At 38.9% G+C, this 22,199-nt stretch overlaps 1 protein-coding gene across 3 annotated transcripts in view; it reads right to left on the reverse strand.

The window, feature by feature from the left end:
* KCNH5 (potassium voltage-gated channel subfamily H member 5) overlaps positions 1-22,199 on the reverse strand; it is a 301,067-nt gene that overhangs the window by 193,125 nt on the left and 85,743 nt on the right. For all 3 annotated transcript variants that reach the window (XM_042943442.1, XM_042943444.1, XM_042943443.1), the window contains one exon: positions 15,702-16,128. In XM_042943442.1, the coding sequence (XP_042799376.1) occupies positions 15,702-16,128 (427 nt within the window). The remainder of the gene's footprint in view (positions 1-15,701; positions 16,129-22,199) is intronic.

A 22,199-nucleotide genomic window follows, 5' to 3' on the forward strand; every position in this document is an offset into this window, starting at 1 on the left:
GAGCTATCAGTTAAGCAAAAGGGTAAATGAAAGACATTTTAAGACATACACAACCTCAAAATATTACCTTCTATGCATCCTTTCTCTGTAAACTATTGTAAGAGTTGTTCTATCAAAACAGATGTAGTAAACAGAAGGTCCACAAAAGAGAAAGGAAAAGGAAACTCTGAGGTTCAAAGATGAAGGGAAAAATCAGGCTGAGTGAGAGCTGTTGGTCAAGTCTATAGAGACTAGACCAGACTGGGGAAATTCAGAAGATTCCAAGGAAATAGCCTCCAAAGACAGGAAGTTGATAACTACCTAATAAAAGCATATTTAGATGAGTGTTATATGATAGAGGAGAAGTACATGGAAAACTAAGAAGGAGGGGCACCTGGGTAGCTCATCCAGTTGAGCATCCAACTTTGGCTCAGGTCATGATCTCAGTTCGTGAGTTCAAGCCCCCCACCAGGCTCTCTGCTGTCAGTACAGAGCCTGCTTTGGATCCTCTGTCCTCCTCCTCCCTCTGCACTTCCCCTGTTTCCAAACTCTCTCTCGAAAATATATAAACAGTAAAAAAAAAAAAAAAAAAAAAAAAAAAAAACTAAAAAGGAAAATGACATAAAACCAAAAGTTATACAGGAAAATAATCATAGTAAACCACATAATTCAATTACAAACAGCGTTTGTGTAGTCATGATTATGAAAACACACTATTGATTTCATCAAATTTGTGATCTATATATTTTTAGAGGCTAGAAAATTGAAAAATGTATATATGGGTACGTAGTGGTGGGTAAGGGATGGGGACAGAGCCAAATATAATTAAAAGAGAATTATATTTTAATCTTCCAAAGATGGAAGTCAATTTATAATGACTAAAACTGAAAATCCTCTCCAATAATCATGCTATTTATAGATAAAAAGATAGATATTTTCAAAAAACTGAAACAATTTTAAAGTGATTGCTGGGAAATGGAAAAGTGCATAGGGATTAGAAAACTTCTATTTTTCAAAAATAAACCTTATAGCACTATTTAGTTCTTTATGTACATATATTACTTTGATCTAAAAATTAAATTAAAAAAATAGGCAGACAATCTGAATTGGCACACAGAATAAATTAAAAACAAGTCAGGAAAACCAGAGGTCTGGAAAATTCTTGATTTCCTTCCTTGTCTTTGTGGGTCCTGGGTCCTTTCCTGTTTATTTCAGCTCTGTCATCACTGGGGTTGTCATATTAACCAAATCCCATTCTTTTCTAACCAAATCACCTTCCTATCTCTGGGAATCTCTCCAATGACTAAATTAGCAGTTAAAGTCACATAGCTATAGAAAGTCTTTCACCAAACATCAGCAGCCAATGAAAGTTCCCTTTGGGTAAATGGACTTACTTGAACACACTTGTTTCAAGATGCAAATTTCTCCAAAATACAGGTATATGATTTTGTTTCTTTAGTAAACAGTAATAACAGCAATGACATGGATATTTATACTTCTGATTTAGGCTGAAGTAGTTCTAACCTTGTCTGGCCTCTAAGAATAGAATATCCAAACTTTATCATTAAATTCTACATGTGGTACAGTTACTTCCAAACCATTTGAATCCCATTTGGTTCTCTTCTATACCCAATGAACAAAAAGGGATTGGGAGGTTGCAGTGAATCCCTTTATTCCAGGACCTACCCGTGATTGTGGGTGAGGAACACACACAGAAGTATTTTCAGTGCCTTTAACCCCTGGTTCTTCCTAATGGCCACTCTGCTGCCCTCCCACTGAAACAGTGTCAGTCACTTATCAAGGGGAGTATGCACATAGCTAGGAACAAAGAAAGCAGCATAGCTTTGAGTTTCAAATTAGACCTTTTTTTAAGCCCTTAGCCAAAACAATAATCTTGAAAGCATAGATTTCCTTTGCAAGTGCCAGGCCCTTGAGACAGCAAATGGCTTTTTTGTTATTGTTGTTCTTGTTGTGTTTTATTTTTACTGTTAAAATCTTAGCTCTTTTCCCAGAAAATATTGGAGGCAGGGGGAAAGGCAATGAAACATAAGTGGGCAGAATAGCAAGAAATATAGATGAAAAAAGAAACTTGAAATAGGGTAAGGGGAAATCCAAGAGCAACAGAGAAGTGTATCCTGCTTCCCATCCAGAACTCTCTGGTTGGTACATGGCAAAGAGTAAGGAGTGCAACCATAGGACAGATACAGCATGAAAGACACCTTCTGAAGGGCACCGGGGTGGCTCAGTTGGTTAAGTGTCTGACTCTTGGTTTTGACTCAGATCATAATTTCATGGTTCGTGAGTTCCAGCCCGGCATCAAGCTCAGCGCTGCTGGTGCAGAGCCTGCTCTGTCTCTCAAAATAAATTAATAAACTTTAAAAAATATTAAAAAAAAAAAAAGAAAGATACCTTTTGAAATATGGAAAAGAGTGAGGTGGTAGGTCACAAACTAATTGAGCTCTGTATAGAAAAATGAAGTCAGCCACATATTCACGTATCTAAGTTATACTGTATAAAAATTTAAACTCCCCATTAAAATACTTAGATCTGGAGAGCTGGTATAGTTTTGCTTTGCTCTGAATACACAACCTTTTGAATATGGAGTATCAAAACCCAGTCACTTGTTCAAAAAGAATTTACTGAGCACCTACTATGCTCTCATTATACCAGATATATAGAGGTGAATCAGACAGACAAGTTCCCTGCCTTCACGGCTCCCACTTGAGCTGGGAAGACAAGCAGCAAATATGTAAAGAAAGAATTAAAGAACATAATTATAGCCCATAATAGAAAGATAATGATACGAAGGACAGAGACACTTTAGACAGATTAGGGAGGAAACTTCTCATGGCAAGAAATCTGAGAAAAGGGGCGTATCTTATTAATCTCTGATTACTTTTCCCACCACAGAGCTAGGAAGAATAAGAGTTTATCTTGAAGAGTCTCTTCCCTCATGGCATCATCACCTTAGCCCCTTCCCACCCCGGCCTACCAAGCAGCTCCCCACGCTCCAAATGTTTTCTATACTCTGCTCTGAAATCTCAGCCTCTCTTTCTTCTTCACTGTGACAGTGAGCTAGTTTGAAGCTCAGTCCATGCTGGTGTGCTGACAAGAGACTTACATCTTTCAGAGAACAAAGTGGCAGTTGTACAGGGGACTTTTGGAGGGAAAGACACACAAAATAGGGACCATCAGACAAAATGATCAGGGAGATATCTAGAAGTTGTCTAGCTCCCCTAAATCACTCCTTGGTGGGGGACAGTTCTCAGCCTCAGATCAAGAGCTGCCCTCAATCTTTCAAAAATCTGTTCCCAAAATCACACTTTCCAATATTTAAGAGACAGAATATAATGATCCAGCAAAAGAAATAGAAGAAATAGCAAGAGAAATGGGAGAGAAACCAGGGAGAGATAAACATCAAGAAGCCAGAGATGTTTCTGCATGGATGAAAAAGTATCTATGAAATTTAGCAAACGTATTTCAAGTGGTGGTAGGGGAAAGAAGTCCACTTTTTAGGTAGTAAAATAAGATAAGAAAGTAAAGACTCATACTTCTGGAAGCTTGCTTAAAAAAAAAAAAAGAACTGGTAGTTAGATCACAGGCAAAGAGAGTGTGAACTCGAGTGTTCTTCTATTCACATATGTGTATTTTTTGGGGGTTGAAGAAACAATGAGCACGTTTACTGGCTGATGATAAAGCCAGTAGAGAGCTAGAGAGATGGAAAACACAGCAGAAACAAGAGCAAATAACTGGAGGAAATAAACATTAAAGGATGAAACAGATAACATGACCATACCCTGGACCATCCACACAATTCTAGACTCATATACATTAACTGCTCACTCAACATCACAAAAGCACAAATGGTCCTTTGAGCAATTTAGCAGTTGCTTGCACCAAAAGCCTTAAATTAAATCCAGACTCTTGCTTTCTCTCATATGTTGTGGGTCTTAACATTTGTCCAGAGTCTAACCGATTCTAACTACCACTGCCATCATCTTGCACCTTGACTATTACCCTATCTGCCCTCTTCCATCCTTTATCTCTTGCAGTCTGTTTTCCACACAGCCATCAGATTGATCTTTATAAAACATAAGACAAATCATGCCACTCTTTGGCCCCAAACCCTCAAAAGCCTTCCCATCTGACTTGGAAAAAAAGTCACTAATTTGACCTATCAGGTCCTGTGTGGTTTGGCTGCCCCCTCACTCCCAACCTGCTTCCCTCTTCCAGCCAGTCTTTGTAAGAGGGTCAAGAAGGTACAGGGACGCATGTCTGCTACGGCCACCCTTTCCTTTTCAGAGAAATAAAAGAAAGGCCATCTGCTGAAATAGGAAAGGGCAGTCAGAGATTCAGGAGAGCTGAGAAGAAAACATTAGAATTGCACAAGAATAGCTACTCAGCAAAATGTGAGAGGGAGATGACCTAAAATAAGCAAAGATTTGTAAGATTATGAACAATGTATTGTAGTGGCACCTGTTCATATAGCTGTGGTTTACTCCAGCCAGTTCTCAGCAATCCCGAAACAGGAGCAAAAGAGGCAGGTAGGTAGATCCAGATTGGAATTTTTTAGGACACAGTGCAGTGACAGGACAAGGGATGATGGAATCTAGAATTCTGGTGTGTGTCTGGGATTGGGGGGGGGGGGGATGGGGGGAAGGAAGAGTGCTCTCTGGCTAGCTCCCCCTAAGAGAAGAGAGTTAGAAAATACACCTACTATGGGGTTCTTTTGAGGCCTTTTCTAAGAAAACTGAAAAGGCAAAGTCATAGGCAGCTTAGCATAAGAAAAGCTCCTGAGATCAACACCACCCATCCCAAAGTCTCATTAGAAGAGTCGCCTGGAGTGTCTGGGTGACTCAGTCAGTTAAGCATCTGACTTCGGCTGAGGTCACGATTTCATGGTTTGTGAGTTCAAGCCCCGCGTTGGGCTCTGTGCTGACAGCCTGGAGCCTGCTGCGAATTCTGTGTCTCCTTTTCTCTCTGCCCCTCCCCAACTTGTGCTCTGTCTCTCTATGTCTCTCAAAAAATAAATAAATGTAAAAAAAAATTTTTTAAAAAGAAAAATCAACACCCATCTCTTTTGCCAAGTCTTAACTAGAGGTAGGAGTTTAAGTGTCCTTCCCTTACATTCATTTTAAATCAGTAAGGCTCCCAAATTAGATTTTCACAGATTAAGACTTTTGGGGGGTTGTTAAACATAAATTCAGCTTTAAAGAAGAGAGTGTCTAAAGGGCTAGCTCAGAACTAGCTTCAGAGAGAATCTTTTAAAGCCTCCAGTATTTCCTGACAGTCAACCAGAACATAACTCTCATCCCATAAAAATCTTCCTATCTACACACACAAAGCCCAAAACTACAACCATGTACCTGGCACCTCTACTCCCAGGGAGGCCTGATGCAGTCATTGCAATTTATGTAAATATTATGTAAAGACGTAAGAAGCAGTCACTTAGGAACTGGCTTAGAAATTGCTCCAAAGAAAATCCCCTGTCTGAGCATACCAAAGCAATTCTTAAATCCATACATAAAGCCTTCTGGGTATAACATTTATTTTAGCAAATTCTAAATATATTCATATGTGGACTTGTTAGTCTTTCAACCTTTGAAAAATTTTGTAAGTATTTTGTTTCCAGCAAAATTAAAAGTATAAACCAGTTGACCCTTGATGCCACATACATAGGGATCCTGTAAGTCCCCAGTGCTTTCTCTCTAGCAGAGCACAATTTCACCCACCAGGCAACCACCCGCCTTGGGCAATAGACACGTTCATAGGAATCAACACAAATTTATTAGAAGGTTACCATATAATTTCATAAGTAAAATTCTTCCCTGGCTGAAATCCCTGTTCTTAGAATGTGGGATTTCATAAAAACGTCTTTGCAAGTCAATTTCCTTTTCTATCTTGTAACATGGAAAGAAAACTCCAAGTGTATGTACCCTACCTAATAGTCTAATGTATATATATTTTATTGAACTTGAATGGTGATTTAGAAAAAAAAAAGGCAACATTGGCAGTGAAAAATATTGTGTAAGCGTTATCTGTCTGCATTAAGTTAAATTTTTCTTCATATTTTCCTTCATATTAGAAAAAAAAAAAGGTTTAGATCCCAAAAAGGCAAATTCCCCCATGTGATTTTCTCCCCTCAACTATCCAATGAAGCTACTCATAGAAGGTCACCAATGACCTCATAATGCTAACCAGACCTCCTGAGTCACTGTCCCATTTCTCTTGTTGTTCTCCCTTCCTTCTTGAAGTTGCAAGAAACTTCTTCTGGAGCCATGCTTTCTTTTTATCCTTCTGGGCTCTCTTCTTTATCCTTCTGTGGCTCTCCTCCCTCATGTGTCATCCTTCACCAGCTTCATTCTGAATCTACCCTGCCACTCTCTTGACATCGGTTACTTTCTCTACCCTGTGATTCACAAAGAGATCTCACCATGTTTTACATCTCTGGAACCCCAAAATCACACTTTTAACTGTCTAACCTAATGTACATTACCACCTAAATGACCTCAGGCACCTCACACTCAAACATGTTCAAAATAGAACCATTCTCTTCCCCCAGGAATAGTTGCTTCTTTTTTCCTATCTCAGAAAAGAACGTGGTCATTCACACAGCTGAATTAGCCAGAAACCTTCCAGTCCTTTTGGATTCTTCTCTCTATCATATTTGACACATTTGTCCACTCACCAATAACAACTTAAAAAAGCATTTCAGGAATTTTATATACAATCTATTTTTGAGTATTCCAAAAAAACTCTGCAATGTAGTGATCTCCATTTTACAGATGAAAGTCTAGATAACTGGTGTAAATTCTTAATAATTGAACATAGGTTTGTCTGACTCTAAAGTCCATGGTCTTTTCATAAACCATGTTGTCTCCCTAGACTGTGGGAAAGTATGAATATGCCGCACCTGGCCTGCCACCTGCTTAAAGTTTTATTGGAACATAGGCATGCCCATTTATTTATGTCTTTGCCTCTTCTAACACTGCAACAGCAGAGGGGCACCTGGGTGGCTCAGTCAGTTAAGCATCTAACTCTTGGTTTTGGCTCAGGTCATGATCTCACATTTCGTGGGTTTGAGCCCTGCATCAAGCTCTGTACTGATAGTGCAGAGCCTGCTTGGGATTCTCTCTCTCCCTTTCTCTCTCTGCCCCTCCTCTGCCCATGCTCTCTCTCCTCTATCTCTCTCTCTCAAAATAAATAAACATTAAAAAAAAAAACACTACAATACCAGACATGAGTGGTTGCAACAGAGACTTGACCATGAAGCCTAAGATAGTTGTTAACTGTCCTTTTACAGAAAAAACAATTTGCTGGTTCTGAAACTGCCACCTTCCATATCCCTACCACCTCAATTTATGACTTCCTGAATCATTGCAACAGCCTCCAAACTGGTTTCTCTACCTGCAGCTTTTCTCTGCTCCAATTCATCCTCCACACAGAAGAATGAAATTCTTCTTTATCTCACAACCTTTAGGATAAATGATAAACTCCTTGCCAAGCTATGCAAGTGAAATACATGGAGTTCTACAAAAGGGCCAAGCCATTTCATTCCTGTTTTTTTCACATATGTTCTCTTTATTTCAAAAAGTACCGAAGTCCAGTATGTTTTTCTATTCTAATCTCATGAGTCACTTCCTCCCAGAAATCTTCCTGCATTCCTCAGGATAAGTTAGGTAAACTTTTTTCATTCATTCAACATGTTTAATGAGCATAACTTTCAACTAGGCACAATACTTTGTGCTAAATATGTAATGACAAATAGGACAAACACAGACCCTGTTCTTACCTGCTCTGTAGTTCAGCCCAACTTCTTTGTTCATCTGTTCAAAGTCTTAGCTTTTAGCTCACCGTATAAAGACAAATAAGAAGGAGCTGACGATGGAGAAGTAATGAAGATGGGGAAAGAGTTGCACATGGAAATAGGCACAGAGATGGAGATGGGGATGGGGATGCAGATGGGGATGGGAATGGGGAAACAGTTGCATGTGAAAATGGGGACAGAGATGGGGATGGAGATAGGGATGGGATGGAGATGGGGATGGGATGGAGATGGGGATGGGGATGGGATGGAGATGGGGATGGGGATGGGGATAGGGATGGGGATGGAGATGGGGATGCGGATGGGGATGGGGAAATAGTTGCATGTGGAAATGGGAACAGAGATGGGGATGGGGAAGGGATGGATATGGGATGGGGATGAGGTTGGAGAAGGGGATAGAGATGAGGATAGGAATGGGATGAAAGGGGGATGGACATGCAGATGGATATGGACATGGAAACAGGGATGGGCATGATGATGGAGATGGGGCTGGAGACTGGGATGGGGATAGAGATGGGAATAGAAATGAGGATGGAGATGGAGAGAGAAGGCGGATGGACATGGACATGGACATGGACATGGGGACGGGGATAGAGATGGAGGGAATGGGAGAGAAAGAAAGATGATTCAGTGATTCTCTTGTCTGACACTCACCATACTACTAACTTACTGAGAGCCACAAAGTATCCAGGTTGTCTGCTTAATAACTGTCTGGGACAATGATGAATGAATTAAATAATTTTGAGTGATACTGAGACACAAGGTAGTTCCAGAGACCAGCTCTTTCAAAGAGACCAGACTAATTACTGAGCCACTGAGAAAATTTCCTGTTTTCTGGGAAAACTCAATCTTTATAGAATCTGAGAGGCTTTGTGAAAATGTGACTAGGCATAAAAAGAAACATGAGTATAAAAGAACATTCCTGCAAAAGATACAAGTTCTATTGTGATTAAGAAATGGAATAAAGAACACACCACATAGCCTTTTCCTAACTACCAGGCTATACATCTGCAACTACTAAACCATGAATAAAGGTACTTATAACCCTGAACTTTGTGTTCCACAAAATGTTTTTCCTCATAGGATACTCAGCTTATTAAAGAAAAGAGATTTAAAAAAAAAGAAAGAAAGAAAATCTTTTTTACAAGCAGAAGTAAAGCAGACACAAAGAATTGACCCAGTTTCCAAAATAAACATTAAGCTTAAAAGTCTCTCCATCTGGCTGAATCTAAAACCAGAAATTAAAATCAGCATGTTCACACTCCACTTCCTACCTACACCACAACAGCAAGGGCAAGAAAAAATTCAACATGTAACTTAGGATTGTATCTCAGTCACCTAAAATCTCATGTTAAGATCTGAAGAATAGTTTTTTAATATTGGAAAAGGGCAACAGTTCACTTTTATTTTTTTAAAGCAGCATTTCTTTAATATTTATTTTATTTCATTCTACTTTTTTTCTTCCAAGTTTTTTTTTTAATATATGAAATTTATTGTCAAATTGGTTTCCATACAACACCCAGTGCTCATCCCAAAAGGTGCCCTCCTCAATACCCATCACCCACCCTCTCCTCCCTCCCACCCCCCATCAACCCTCAGTTTGTTCTCAGTTTTTAACAGTCTCTTATGCTTTTTTTCTTCCAAGTTTTTATTTACATTCCAGTCCACTTTGAAACCTGCCTGGACATCCGTGTAGGCCAAATATCCTTCAGAGTTCCCACTGGTCTGGTGTACATGCTTCTCCTTGGGCCCTACTCTTATGTCCTGAAGCAAATGTCTTTCAGTCTATCTAGCTGCCTAATTTCTATTCAAAAAACACTCTTCTTTCCAAAACCAATATTTTCTTTTCTCTACAAGATTTCCTGACAGTGTCCCCTCATTACTGAATATATTCCATAAAAGATGCACCTTACTCTCAATAAAATTGGCAAGATATGTAATATACATGAAAAACCCTAAAACCGGTAAGTGGAACGTCTTCCATTTCATTATTAACCTCATTACCAACAGCCAACCCAACTCTAAGAACAGTGGCATAACTGCACTAACAGAATCTGAAATATTTGTTAGCACAGACAGGAATATTAAAAGTCATTTATTTCAACTCCTGCATTACACAACTGAAAAACTAAAACCAGAGAGATTCAAAGACTCTCTAAGGTCACACAGGCCTTCACCCTCACCTTATTCTATATTCTCCCAATCTCTGGGTCTCACCATTTTCTATTTATTTCCTTTTCCTATGGAGAGAGATAAAAGCAATGCCTATAATCTCAGCTTGGCTTTTATCTGAACTCCACAGAGAATGCTAAATTAGATCATCAACTGGAGAATATGGTGCATGGCATCAGCCTCCTCTGCGTGATGTTGAGTGACCAGTGTGTAACCAAGGGCTCCCTGGTGGCTTAACCACCCACATGAAGATTCGAATTTCTCTTCATGCACATCTCACTAGCAGATGGTCCTGCTGTACTTCTAAATATGCTAAACCATTTGCCTGATGCATTGTAAACCGTATCAGTCAATTACACAAGAGTTCTTAGACTGTTTGGGCTATCATCTATTACACCCTGTTTGAAAATTGCAGATTAGCGTTTTTATGACTACCTGCCTACCAATTAATCTCAGCAGTTTTCATATTTATAGTTTTTAGTCTTTCTTTGTTTTACTTTTAAAGATTTAATTTGCATGACATCCCACCAGGACAGATTCTGATTGCCATATACCACATGAGTCAGGCTGCTTCCATCTAGCAACTAAGCAGGCAAAAATAGGGAAAAAAATGCTTTTAAATACAATAAGTACCCCAAGTCTAATCTTATTTTAATTTATTTTCATTTTTATTTATTTATTTACTTACTTATTTTTGAGAGAGAGAGAGAGAGAAAGAGAGTGCAAGCAGGGGAGGGGCAGAGGGAGAGAGAAAGAGAGAGAAATAACCTTAAGCAGGCTCCACTTCCAGCATGGAGCCCAACAGGGCTCCATTCAATGACCTTGAGATCATGACCTGAGCCAAAAATCAAGAGTCGGATGCTTAACCGACTGAGCCACCCAGGCGCACCCCTGCAAAGTCAAATCTTATAGTCCTTTGAAATATGCTGTGTACATGTTTACTAATGTATTTAACAGTGTATTAAAACAAAATAGGGGAGCCTGGGTGTCTCAGTCAGTTGAGCGTTCTACTTCGGCTCAGGTCATGATCTTGCGGTTTGTGAGTTCCAGCTCCGCGTCAGGCTCTGTGCTGACAGCTCAGAGACTGGAGCCTGCTTCGGATTCTGTGTCTCCCTCTCTCTCTGCCCCTCCCCGGCTCATGCTCTGTCTCTGTCAAAAATAAGTAAACATTAAAAAAAAATTAAAAAAGAAAATTTTAAACAAAATAAAGCAAGCTTATGAACAAAAAATAGAGAAAAAGTGAGAGAGAAAAAGAGAAAGAGAAAATTTATGGTTGGACATAAATTATTCATGGCATAAAGTTATTTATAACTTCTATTTTATTTTATATGTTTCTTTTTTAAAAAAAATTATAGTGAAAGATGTAAGTGTATATATTTTTATAATGGTTGGATTAAAGAAAAATATAATTTATATGATCATTTAGTAATGAAGAAGAAACTAAGTAAGCACTTGCTTCTCTGATAAATCTTTAAAAGTGGATTCATAAAAATACATTAAGACAAAAGGATAATCATATCAGAAACATTCCATTCTCATATTGCTTTGTTTTATAGTCATCAAAACAAATCATCAGTGCACTAAGGTGCTTTCTGAATAGAAGGAAATTAGTCAGTCTGCTAATCTTTGTAAAAAAGAAAATAATTAGGGGCTCAATAAGATTATACAAATGAAATGGATTAGAGAACATTTCATGAAGGCATCATGACATATTTACTCTGCAAATAAGCAAAGACATTACCCACATCTTGATCTTTAAAAAAAAAAGTATGCAGGGTATGCAGTATGCAGTTGAACTTCCGAGTCTTGATTTCGGCTCAGGTCATGATCTCGGTGTTTGTGAGTTTAAGCCCTGCATCAAGTTCTGCACTGACAGTGCAGGGCTTGCTTGCAATTTTCGGTCTCCTGTCTCCCCCCTGTCTCTGTCCCTCCCTTGCTCACTCTCTCTCTCTCTCAAAAATAAATAAATATAACATTTTTTTAAAGTATGCTATTTTCCACAACTGCTGTAGAACTCAACACAAAAATATCTTTTCGCAAATGTCCTCTGGCAGTGAATTTGATGAATGTCAGCAGAGCTGTCAGGTTCATTCATGAATGGACAAATGCAGAGGAATGAGAGAGAGTTAACTACCCTGCGGTAGTGTAATGGCTGCTACCAGAGCCATGGAGTTCTACCCAAGGCATAGAGCATGCCAAAGCTGAGAAGAGACAAAATTGAGATAAAGAATGCATGGTGGTAGATATATGTTGAGAAGATCCAAAAAAACTTTTCCAGTTCTATAATCTGAGCAAGGTGATTCTCCATCTTGGGCAAATGATGGAACAAAGGATTTAAGTCTAGTAAATCTCCGGGTAGCAGGAAGAAGAAATACCCTGGGATCCGGCTGATGCAGAAGGGATCAAAAGGGAACACAGAGTGACTGGAATTGAAGGGAGGCCACAGTCATAAATTTTGTCTGAAGATTTGTCTGATAGCAACAAGGAGAACCTTGGGACTGTGTTCCTGGATGGAGTCCGCATGCAATTCAGCATCAGGGGGGAAGGACCTACAGGTCAGAGAGGAAAGCCCATTAAAGAAAGAAGAGGGCTCAGAAAGGACCTAGGAACTGGAACTGTTGCCATTAAAATTTCTCAATTTTGCTAGAAGGCATGGAAATTTCAGATGACTTTCTCCAGAAAAAGAAGCTATGATTTACAAGTAGTGATTACTTCTTCCAAAGAATATAGGCATTTTTCACAACAGAATATAGGCAGCTGGTATCTCCATCAACGTTTTGATAAAATACTTTTCTTAGTTACTGTGTTAAAAGGTTATAAGTGGTGCTTCTCAAATAGCCAGCATGGATTGACTAGAATCTTAACACAACTAAAAGCATGAACCTTTCTATCTCCTTTTCTATCTCCCTCTTCTCTTACTCTCCTACTCTCCTTCCCCATCACACACACATACACACACAGAGAGAGAGAGAGAGAGAGAGAGAGAGAGAGAGAGAGGGATGGACGCTAAATCCCTGGCTGTATCTATGGCTGATAACACATATTGGGAACAGTAGTAGTTTGTTTTGTTTTCCTTGGTGTTATTGTAGGGGGAAAAAATGATACTAAGACTACAAATAGCTTCAGTAGGTACTTTGGTTGATATTTTGAGCTTGTGTGTCTAATAAATTTTGGAATTGTGAGAAGTTACTGTTATACTTCATGGGTCTTGACAGTTTTTTATCAACTTCTTGGGTTGTTTCAAAGGAAACATATCATTAAATTACTAAGGACCCAAGGACTAAGAAGGAAATTAAAAGGCATCTCCCTGGGATGATCTTGGCAATAGAAACTGGACTTTGAGGCATAAAAAAAGAACAAAAACAAAACCAAAAACAAACAAACAAACAAAAAGCTAAAGTCAACAGACAAAAAAAATGTCAGAAGCTAGTTTATAAACAGAAAACTACTGCTCAGGTGTTAAAAGGAAATAGCAGAAACTCAGAAAAGAAAAGGACAAAGTTTGAGACTAGGTGTTCATCTTGAAATCAAGACAAGAACTAAAGAGAAAGAAAAGAAGGAGAAAGACATTTAGATACAGCAATATAATTGGCCACACATGAAGTAGAGAAAGGATGGGCCCAAGTGAACCGAATAAAGTTTTGTTGGATTTCAAGGGGTTATGATGACTGAAAAAAGCCAATTTCAAAAGGTCACATTTTTCATGATTCCACTTACATAACATTCTCAAAATCACAATATTATATAGGTGAAGAGCAAATCAGTAGTTGCCAGGGTTTAGGGATGCTTTAGGAGAAGGGGTGGGTATGATTATAAAGGGGTAACATGAGAAAGGTTTTTGTGGTGATGGGACAATTCTGTATCTTGATTTCAGTGGTAGTTACAGGAAGCTACACATGTGATTAAAAAAAAACAGAACATACACGCATGTTGTATCAGTGCCAATGTTGATCTTGTGCTGGATTACACAGGATGTCATTATTGGAGGAAACTAGGTAAAAGGCACAAAGGCCCTCTCTGTACTATTTTTGCAACTTCCAGTGAATCAATAATTGCTTCAAAATAAATTTTTTTAATCTAACTACGCTCAAGTATAAGGCAAAATGCATTATATAATACAAAAAGTAGTATAGTAATAAATACCACATCTGACAAAATGTCTTCTGAATTTATAAAGCACCGATACATCTTACCAAGTTGGGTATATAGACAACAGTTTAAGAAATCATCAGGATCTTTTTGTATGAAGGAACATATTTCTTCCTACAAGCCTCTGAAGAAGACAGCACCTGGAATTCTCAGTCTACCTCTTTAAACAGCGAGTGGAACCTGTGCCTTCTTGTTTCTGTACCTGCACAGAGGAGCACAGAGACGGAAGCTAAACTGCCAACATTGGTGCTCCGATAGCTATCAAATATTCTCACCTCTGAAAATGTGAAAACTGCCTTACTTTGACCTAAGACATTGACTTTTCATAGGCCTCTTGATACTCCTGGACTCTTAACATCTTTCCCATCATTCACAAAATATAGGGGTGCCTGGGTGGCTCAGTCAGTTAAGTGGCCGACTCTTGATCTCTCAGGTCATGAGTTCAAGTCCTGCGTTGGGCTCTGTACTATCAGTGCAGAGCCTGCTTGTGATTCTCTCTGCCTCTCTCTCTGCCCCTGCCCCACTCATGCTTTTTTTCTCTCTCTCAAAATAAATAAACTTTAAAAAAAATGTAAACCTCCCCAGTGTGGAATCTCAGAAAGGAGGTCTTATACCACAAACCAATGACCATGACCTAAAGGCTTAACAAGTACTAATAACACTAATCATACCTCCAGTACAATGATCTTAAGGTTACTCTGGGGGGTTAGAATTAGGCTTGGATAAATCATCTAAGTCAACTTGAAGGGGTAGATAATGGTGAAGTCTCCCCCATAATCTTCTTTTAAAATAGCTTCTTTGATACGTATTTCCTTAATTTCTGATCTGACACAATCCAGTCTCAGTCTGAGTGTAGAACACATGGTCTCTCAACTCCTTTAGAGAACATTCTAGTCCCAGGAACACCATCCAGGCATTTAGTACTCAGGAAGCCTGCTAACTCCCAGATACTTTTGTCATTGCCAAATGAGCTCGTATTTACTAATCCTTTAATTCTCTCAAAGGAGCATATATTAAACCTAGAGTGTTTATTAACCTAGAGTGTTTGCTACGGAGACTAAATTTATGAAACTTTTATTCTTCTTAATTGTAAAAACCTGCAGAAAACTATCCTGAGATCAACGTTAGTCAAGAATTCAATTACTAACTAAAGTATTTTCTAAACTATGTATCCCCCATCATATCCTGGCTGCTTTTTTTGGAATTTAATACACTGCCAACAAAACCTATGGGATGTGCCAGATGCTGCCTTTCTAGATGCTGGTTTCCCTTGGAAAGAGCTCTGCTGGTTACAAGGCTGTGAACAGAATTAAATCAAAGAGTTCCCATTCCGATTTTCGTACCACTCTATCAACACTGTTTTTCATGTGCTCAATACATTCTGAAAAGTAAAATGTATTATTTTGCATTTTATTTTCTAAGGCTGAATAAAAATTAAACCAATGCAAATAATATGGAATAAACACCTTTCCGAAGACAAAGTAGTTTCATTTTAATCTTGTTAGAGACCGGAGCCTGGAAAACCACCAACAACAATAATTTTTTGGTAATTAAAAAAGAAAAACGAGATACTTACAGCCAACCATCATCATGGCCACTGAAAACATCTTCTCCACATCGGTGGTAGGAGCTATGTTTCCAAATCCTATGGTTGTAAGGCTTGTCATGGTAAAGTAGAGAGAGGACACGTACAGAGAATCCTTGCTGGGTCCTCCTTCCCATATCCCTGCACTGGTATTATATCGATACGGAGTCCCAATGCTCAAGGCCAGCTGGTAGAGCCAACTGTCTATTTGGATCGTGTTCGTCACTTCATCGATGACCTCATAGTCCCCAATGCTGTACCATATGCAGGCCAGCCAGTGGGCAACTAGTCCAAACACACATACCAGGAGCACGAGGACTGCGGCTCCATACTCTAGGTAATGGTCCAATTTCCTAGCAACACGGCCCAGTCGCAAGAGACGCACCACTTTTAAAGAACTGAAGAGACTGCTGATTCCCTAAAGAAAATAAAAGAAAAGAAATGACAGGACACTTTCAGAAAAGAAAAGGCTGGGAAACAATTCAATGGTTTACCTTCATGAACTTGATTGCCCATTTATATGCTAAGAACATACACATAATATAGCTATGACTTCAAGTCCACAAAAAAGCTAAAATGCTAAGGAAACTTTTTTCAAAAGCAGATTTATTTTTCCACCAAGAAATAAGATATTTCTGAATTATTAAATAAGACAACTTTTCATTAGCTGAGGAAGATCCAATTTATCTTCATAAGTGAAGTATAAATAGCACAGAGGAAAAAAAAAACAAAGGAGAAAATTGCTCAAATGCAATATATACAGAGCATAGAAATGGGATGATGAAATCAGACCTTTTATTACTTTCCTATAAAACTTTTCCTCTACTCAAAAACATTTATTTTTACTTCCCATTTTGTAATAGCTATGAGCAGTAAAACTTCTGAAAAAGGAATCCCAATCTTACTGGCAAGCAAACAGGAAATACTTCCGTGCATACGGGGAAAATGAGCAAATGCCATTGTTGCTTCCACTACCTCCTGTCACAGTCATGATAAGCACTAAATTTGTAGAGCTCTGAAAAAGTTAAGAGTTGAACGTAGAATGGGTACATAATCTACAAAATCCGATCATCCTTTAGCAATAGTTACAGAAAAGAATACCGTAAGGGAACAGCAACAAGGTAATTCATATTTTGCTCAGAAGCTCAAAATCCAAATACAGCATTATCCAAATGGAAATACAGCATCTACTGTCTTCAATCAATGAAAGCCCCATAATTATTCTTTTTGGAAGCACATAATAAGCCATGTGGGGAAAGACGATAAATTCACTCCTGATGCGGGTAGGGAATATAGAGCTGTGATCTGGAAGCCTCTCGTCTGACCCTCACCTCCAAGACTCATGAAGACCATGACTCCCTTATTGCTAATTTTTTCTCCCAGAGAGGAGACAAGGAGTCTAGCATAACTTACCCTGAGCTTCCTTCTGACCAACACAGAAGAATTGGTTGGTATAGTGGAACAGATGTGACAGCAATAAGACTAATTTGGGCATTGTAAAGTTCTTGACAGTTAAGGTAAAAGGATTACTAATGTATTTGGTTATGTTCTACCCCATATGGTAGGTAGCATATGATTTAAATTTTTCAAGATAAATATTTGAAATAGAGAGAACAAAGAGAAGTAGAAACAAGAGAACTTGTACAAATGAAAGAGTAGCAGGAGCATTTTGACAGTTTTCTGTCTCAACCTCAATACCTTGGGCTCTTTTTCAGTTCCTATTCTCAAATGCTGTGGCATCAGTACAGCCTTAAAATAAATTCTCATTCTGCTTGAACACTTGAGGGGGAAAACAGATACCAAACTTTAGGCAGTTAAAAAAAAGCAGAATTATGAAAATTCAAAAGATGAATTGGCATAATTTACTGACAACAGATACTGAAAGGCAAGAGCATTGGGTGTTGTATGGAAACCAATTTGACAATAAATTATATTAAAAAATAAATAATAAAATAAAAGAGAAAAGAAAAAGAAAAAGAAGAAGAAAAAGAAAAAGAAAAAAAAAGAAAAAGAAAAAGAAAAAGAAAAAGAAAAAGAAAAAGAAAAAGAAAAAGAAAGGCAAGAAGATTCAAGAGAGCTTGGAGGCTTTCAGAAATGGAGCCGTGTAATCACGAACAATGAAGACAAAAATAAGCAGTTCTTAAGCACTTCCATGGGCCAACCTCTGAGTTAGGCCCTGGGGACATGAACATAAATATGCCTTGCTTCTGCTCTGAAGAAACCCATAGTCCAAATGCATGACAAACTCAAAACAGCATTAAATTAAAAAATAAAAACAGTGCTGCTATGGACGTACTTCTCTAGCTAGCTTAAAATTTTAAAGGAACTATGATACTGCTGTGAAAATACTGCACAGAAAAGGTATTTCTACCTGAGTTTTTTTCTCTAAAAATGAAGAGAAGAAAAAACAGAGAGGAAATCGTTATCCTCATTCGAACTAAAAAAGTCACAACTCTCAACCAGAATGTGAAAATCAGGGCCTACTAGAATTAGGTCCAAACAGTGGCAGAGCAAACCCTCCTGATCTCTGACATAGGCAGAGCTCTCCAAAAGGAGATGGTCCACCCCAAAGGATACCTGCTCTGGACCCCACTTAATCAAAAAGCACCATTTTCTATGGCCATGATTAACACTACTTAAACATTACAACATATTTTGCAAGCATGCAAACTCTGCCACAGGTTCTATGACACCACTTTCTCCCGGGTTTTGCCAACTCCCCAACCGATATCTCTTTCAAAATCGTTTTCTAGGGCTACCCCTCTCCATGCTTCTGTGATATGTTAGGGTTCTCATCATCATTTTCCTCAGCCCTCTCCTGGCTGATCTACTGCATATGCATGATTCTACTGACTTCTCTATATGGATGATTCACTGGTCCTGTCTCCTGAGTTCCTGACAGAGGCCAAATACTCACTATACATCTGCATTTAAATGTGTCATGGGTGTTCACAAGGTAATTGGTCCCACAGGGAATCCCTTGTTCCACTTGAATGAGTTCTCCATCACCAACTGTCATGAGTGACATCATTACCTGCCCTGTCCTTCAGACCTGGGGCTGAGCTTCCTGCCACCCCCAGCTGGTTATCAAATGTTATCACAGGACACGAGCAAGTGCTCAAAATACATCTACTTAATAAACCTCTCAAAAATTTCCCTTCTTCCCTATTCCCAAGGCCTTGTCTTGGTCATGACTTCATATTTTTTCTTCCTTGTGTCACCGGAAGAGCCTATCAGCCACCCTAGCTCTGTTCCTACTCTCTTTAATTCAGACCACACTATACAGCCCACCGGTCTGGTATATACTTAAATCACATCTATCTATTCATGTACCTCTCCAACCTTCACTGTTACTTCATACCTACAGGATTAAGTATTAGCTCCTGATACTCCTAGTCCCTCAGATTCTTAGTGCCTGTTCCACAACAACCAACCGCTGTGCAGTCTTCCCGTCCTTACCCCCAACGAACCCTGCAAGATTCATCTTTTTAATACACAGTACCCTCCAGGGACTCATCACAGACATTACATCAACCACAATCTCCAGGGCAGGCCTTCAAGGTGCCCAGCCCCACCTCTGTCTGGACTGCCAGGTCATCTCCACTATGCCTGTACGTCTCAGTAGTGCTCCCATCAAACCAAACTCCTGTTTGCTCCCAAACATAATCCCCAAGGTTCACTTTGAGTTTGTCCGGAGTGTACCCTTCAAGGACTTGTAAAATCAGGAACTGTTATTCAAAATTATTAATATGCAAATAAGCAAGCTTGCTTTATTTGGAAAGCTGTTTTAACTTTCTCATTCTCTATCATTTTGTATTAAAGAGAATTTAATGCAATCATCATCAAAACTCAAACTGAAACAACTTGCTTTTAAAATGTGATGAAAGGGTGCCTGGGTGGCTTAGCTGGTTAATCATCTGACTCTTGATTTCAGCTCAGGTCATGACCTCATGTTCGTGGGTTCGAGCCTCACGTCAGGCTCTGTGTGACAGCACAGAGACTACTTGGGATTCTCTCTCTCCCCCTCTCCCTGCCTCTCTCCACTTGTGCGCACATGTGCGCACATGCGCGTGTGCTCTCTCTCTCTCCTTTCTATCTCTCAAATAAACATTAAAAAAATAAATACATAAAATGCGATTAAATACTTAAAACTTGAAATCATGCAAACGTTCATCACCAGTATAATGGGTAAATAAACATTCATACATTTAGTGGAATACTATCCAAAAATAAACATGAACAGACTATCTATATACAATAACAAGAATAAATCTAAAAAACATCATGTTGAGCAAAAAGACCAAATACAAAAGAGTGTATACTGCATGCTTTCATGTACAAAAAGTGTAAAAACAGGTGTAATTCCTCTGTGGAATTAGAAGTCAAGATACTGGCTCCCTTTGTTGGTGGGGAAGGGTAGTGACTATGATGGGCATGAGGAGGATTGTGGGATTCTGGCAACATTCTGTTTCTTAATATGGCTAGTAATCATTACATGTGCTCACTTAGTGAAAATTCTTTGAGTTCTACACTTAAAACTGTAATTTTCTTTAAGCATGTTATATTTAAACATAAAAAATAACGTTAAGGAAAATCCAGCAGTCACTGCTGTGTTGTTAATATCTCACCATAGTACACAACTCAAATTCGTGATTTCTTCAGCATCATGTGATTTTTTTGAGGGAGGGTCATATTCAATATTGTATTAAAATAAGAGACTTTCCTTACTTATGATTCACTCTCACAACCTTTAGATTTGGCCACAAATAGTATTTAATTCCTTGTTTAGACCAGTCCTCAAAAAATGCCCTCCTTCTGTACCAACACCTTTTTAATAACAGTTTCTTGATTCTGTACTTTCCACCAGTTTTATGTGCTCATTTATTTTCTGCTTCATTTCACTCCACATTTTCCAGACCTTCTGTGCCCTCCTCTGAAGTCCAGAGGATTTCTGCCTCTATCCCAACCTCTGAGCTCTTAGCACACAAATCCCTGGGGTTCCACAGGTGGAAGAGAATTTCAAACACATGAAATGCATAATAGAACACAGCAGGGTTAATGGAGAACTTTCAGTCATCAGTCTTCTGCCTTTCCAGCTTATTTCCTTACTTGACAAGCCCCTCAGGCCACAGGAGCACAGCAAACAATATCCAGCACATATCGCTGAGGTATTAACTCCTCAATATTTTTATGGATTCCCACACTAAAGAGATGTGGGATGTTATTGGCATAAAAATCATATATTTCAATGATAAAGCCACCTAAAACACAAATCAATGCTCTCATTGGACCATAACTAATGATAGTAGGCAAATGGCTACTATCAGCTAATATATTTTCCTACCTTCTTCCCTTCTTGCTTTATAAAGAGAAAAGGGATGCTCCAAGAACTTTTTTATACAAAGATACGTGACAAATAAGTGGGAGTGACAGAGAAGGAATGCAGGTTTGTAAAATCCAGTGCATGGTGTTTCACCTACATCTTACATTCCCACACACAGGATGTTGTGGTAGATTTTTTGCAAGGAAAAAAAATTTAGCTGTGGTTATTTTCCTTCTTATATCCACACTGCTTGGCTGTGTGACTTTGCAGCTCCTCCCTCCAGGAAATAAGGTCATTTCTCCAACCCTTGAATCCAAGCTGGCCCTATGGTTTGCTTTGGCCAACAGCATGTGGTGTAAATGACTCTGTGCCCGTGCTAAGCCTACACCTCAAGAGGCATAGCACCTCCACTCAAGGTCTAGGAACCCAGCTTAGTTGCCATGTAAATACCTATGAGGTTTTTGAATGATGAGAGACCACAGAAGCAACCCTCTGAAACATCCATTTGAGCCATCCCAGATCAGTCAGGTACCAAGCAACTCAGCAGTTTACCACAAATGCATGGGCAAGCTTATCAAGATAAGTTAAACCTAGCCCAACTTAGCAGAACCACCTAATTTAGCCAAAAACTTGTGAGTTAAAGAAATGGTGATTGTTACTATCCATCAAGTTCTAGAGTAGTTTGTGATGCAGGGAAAAAAGGTAACTGATAATGGGCCACCTGGGTGGCTCAGTTGGTTAAGCATTTGACTTTGGCTCACGTCATGATCTCAAGGTTCCTGGGTTCAAGCCCTGCGTTGAGCTTTGCACTTACAGGGCAGAGACTACTTGGGATTCTCCCTCCCTCCATCCCTCTACCCCTCCCCACCCTCTCCCTCAAAATAAATAAACTTAAAAAAAAAACTGATACAAATGTGGGGAAAATATATCTGTTATGTGTTTATGTGCATAGAATTTCACACTTGGTATGACTTAATACTAGGGACTATATAGATTGCCACTAGATACAAAGGTCTCATTTTAATAAGACTGTCCAATATAGGTAAGATATGGGTATGTAAAATAAAATTTAACATATAAATGTTAGACATTATTTATCTTTTATATTTGGAAATGTGTCCCTATTCTGCTTTGAATAGATCCATGCCAATGAATATACCACGAGA

Source organism: Panthera leo, chromosome B3 (genome assembly GCF_018350215.1).
Source record: "Panthera leo isolate Ple1 chromosome B3, P.leo_Ple1_pat1.1, whole genome shotgun sequence".
In the NCBI taxonomy this organism is placed as follows: domain Eukaryota; kingdom Metazoa; phylum Chordata; class Mammalia; order Carnivora; family Felidae; genus Panthera; species Panthera leo.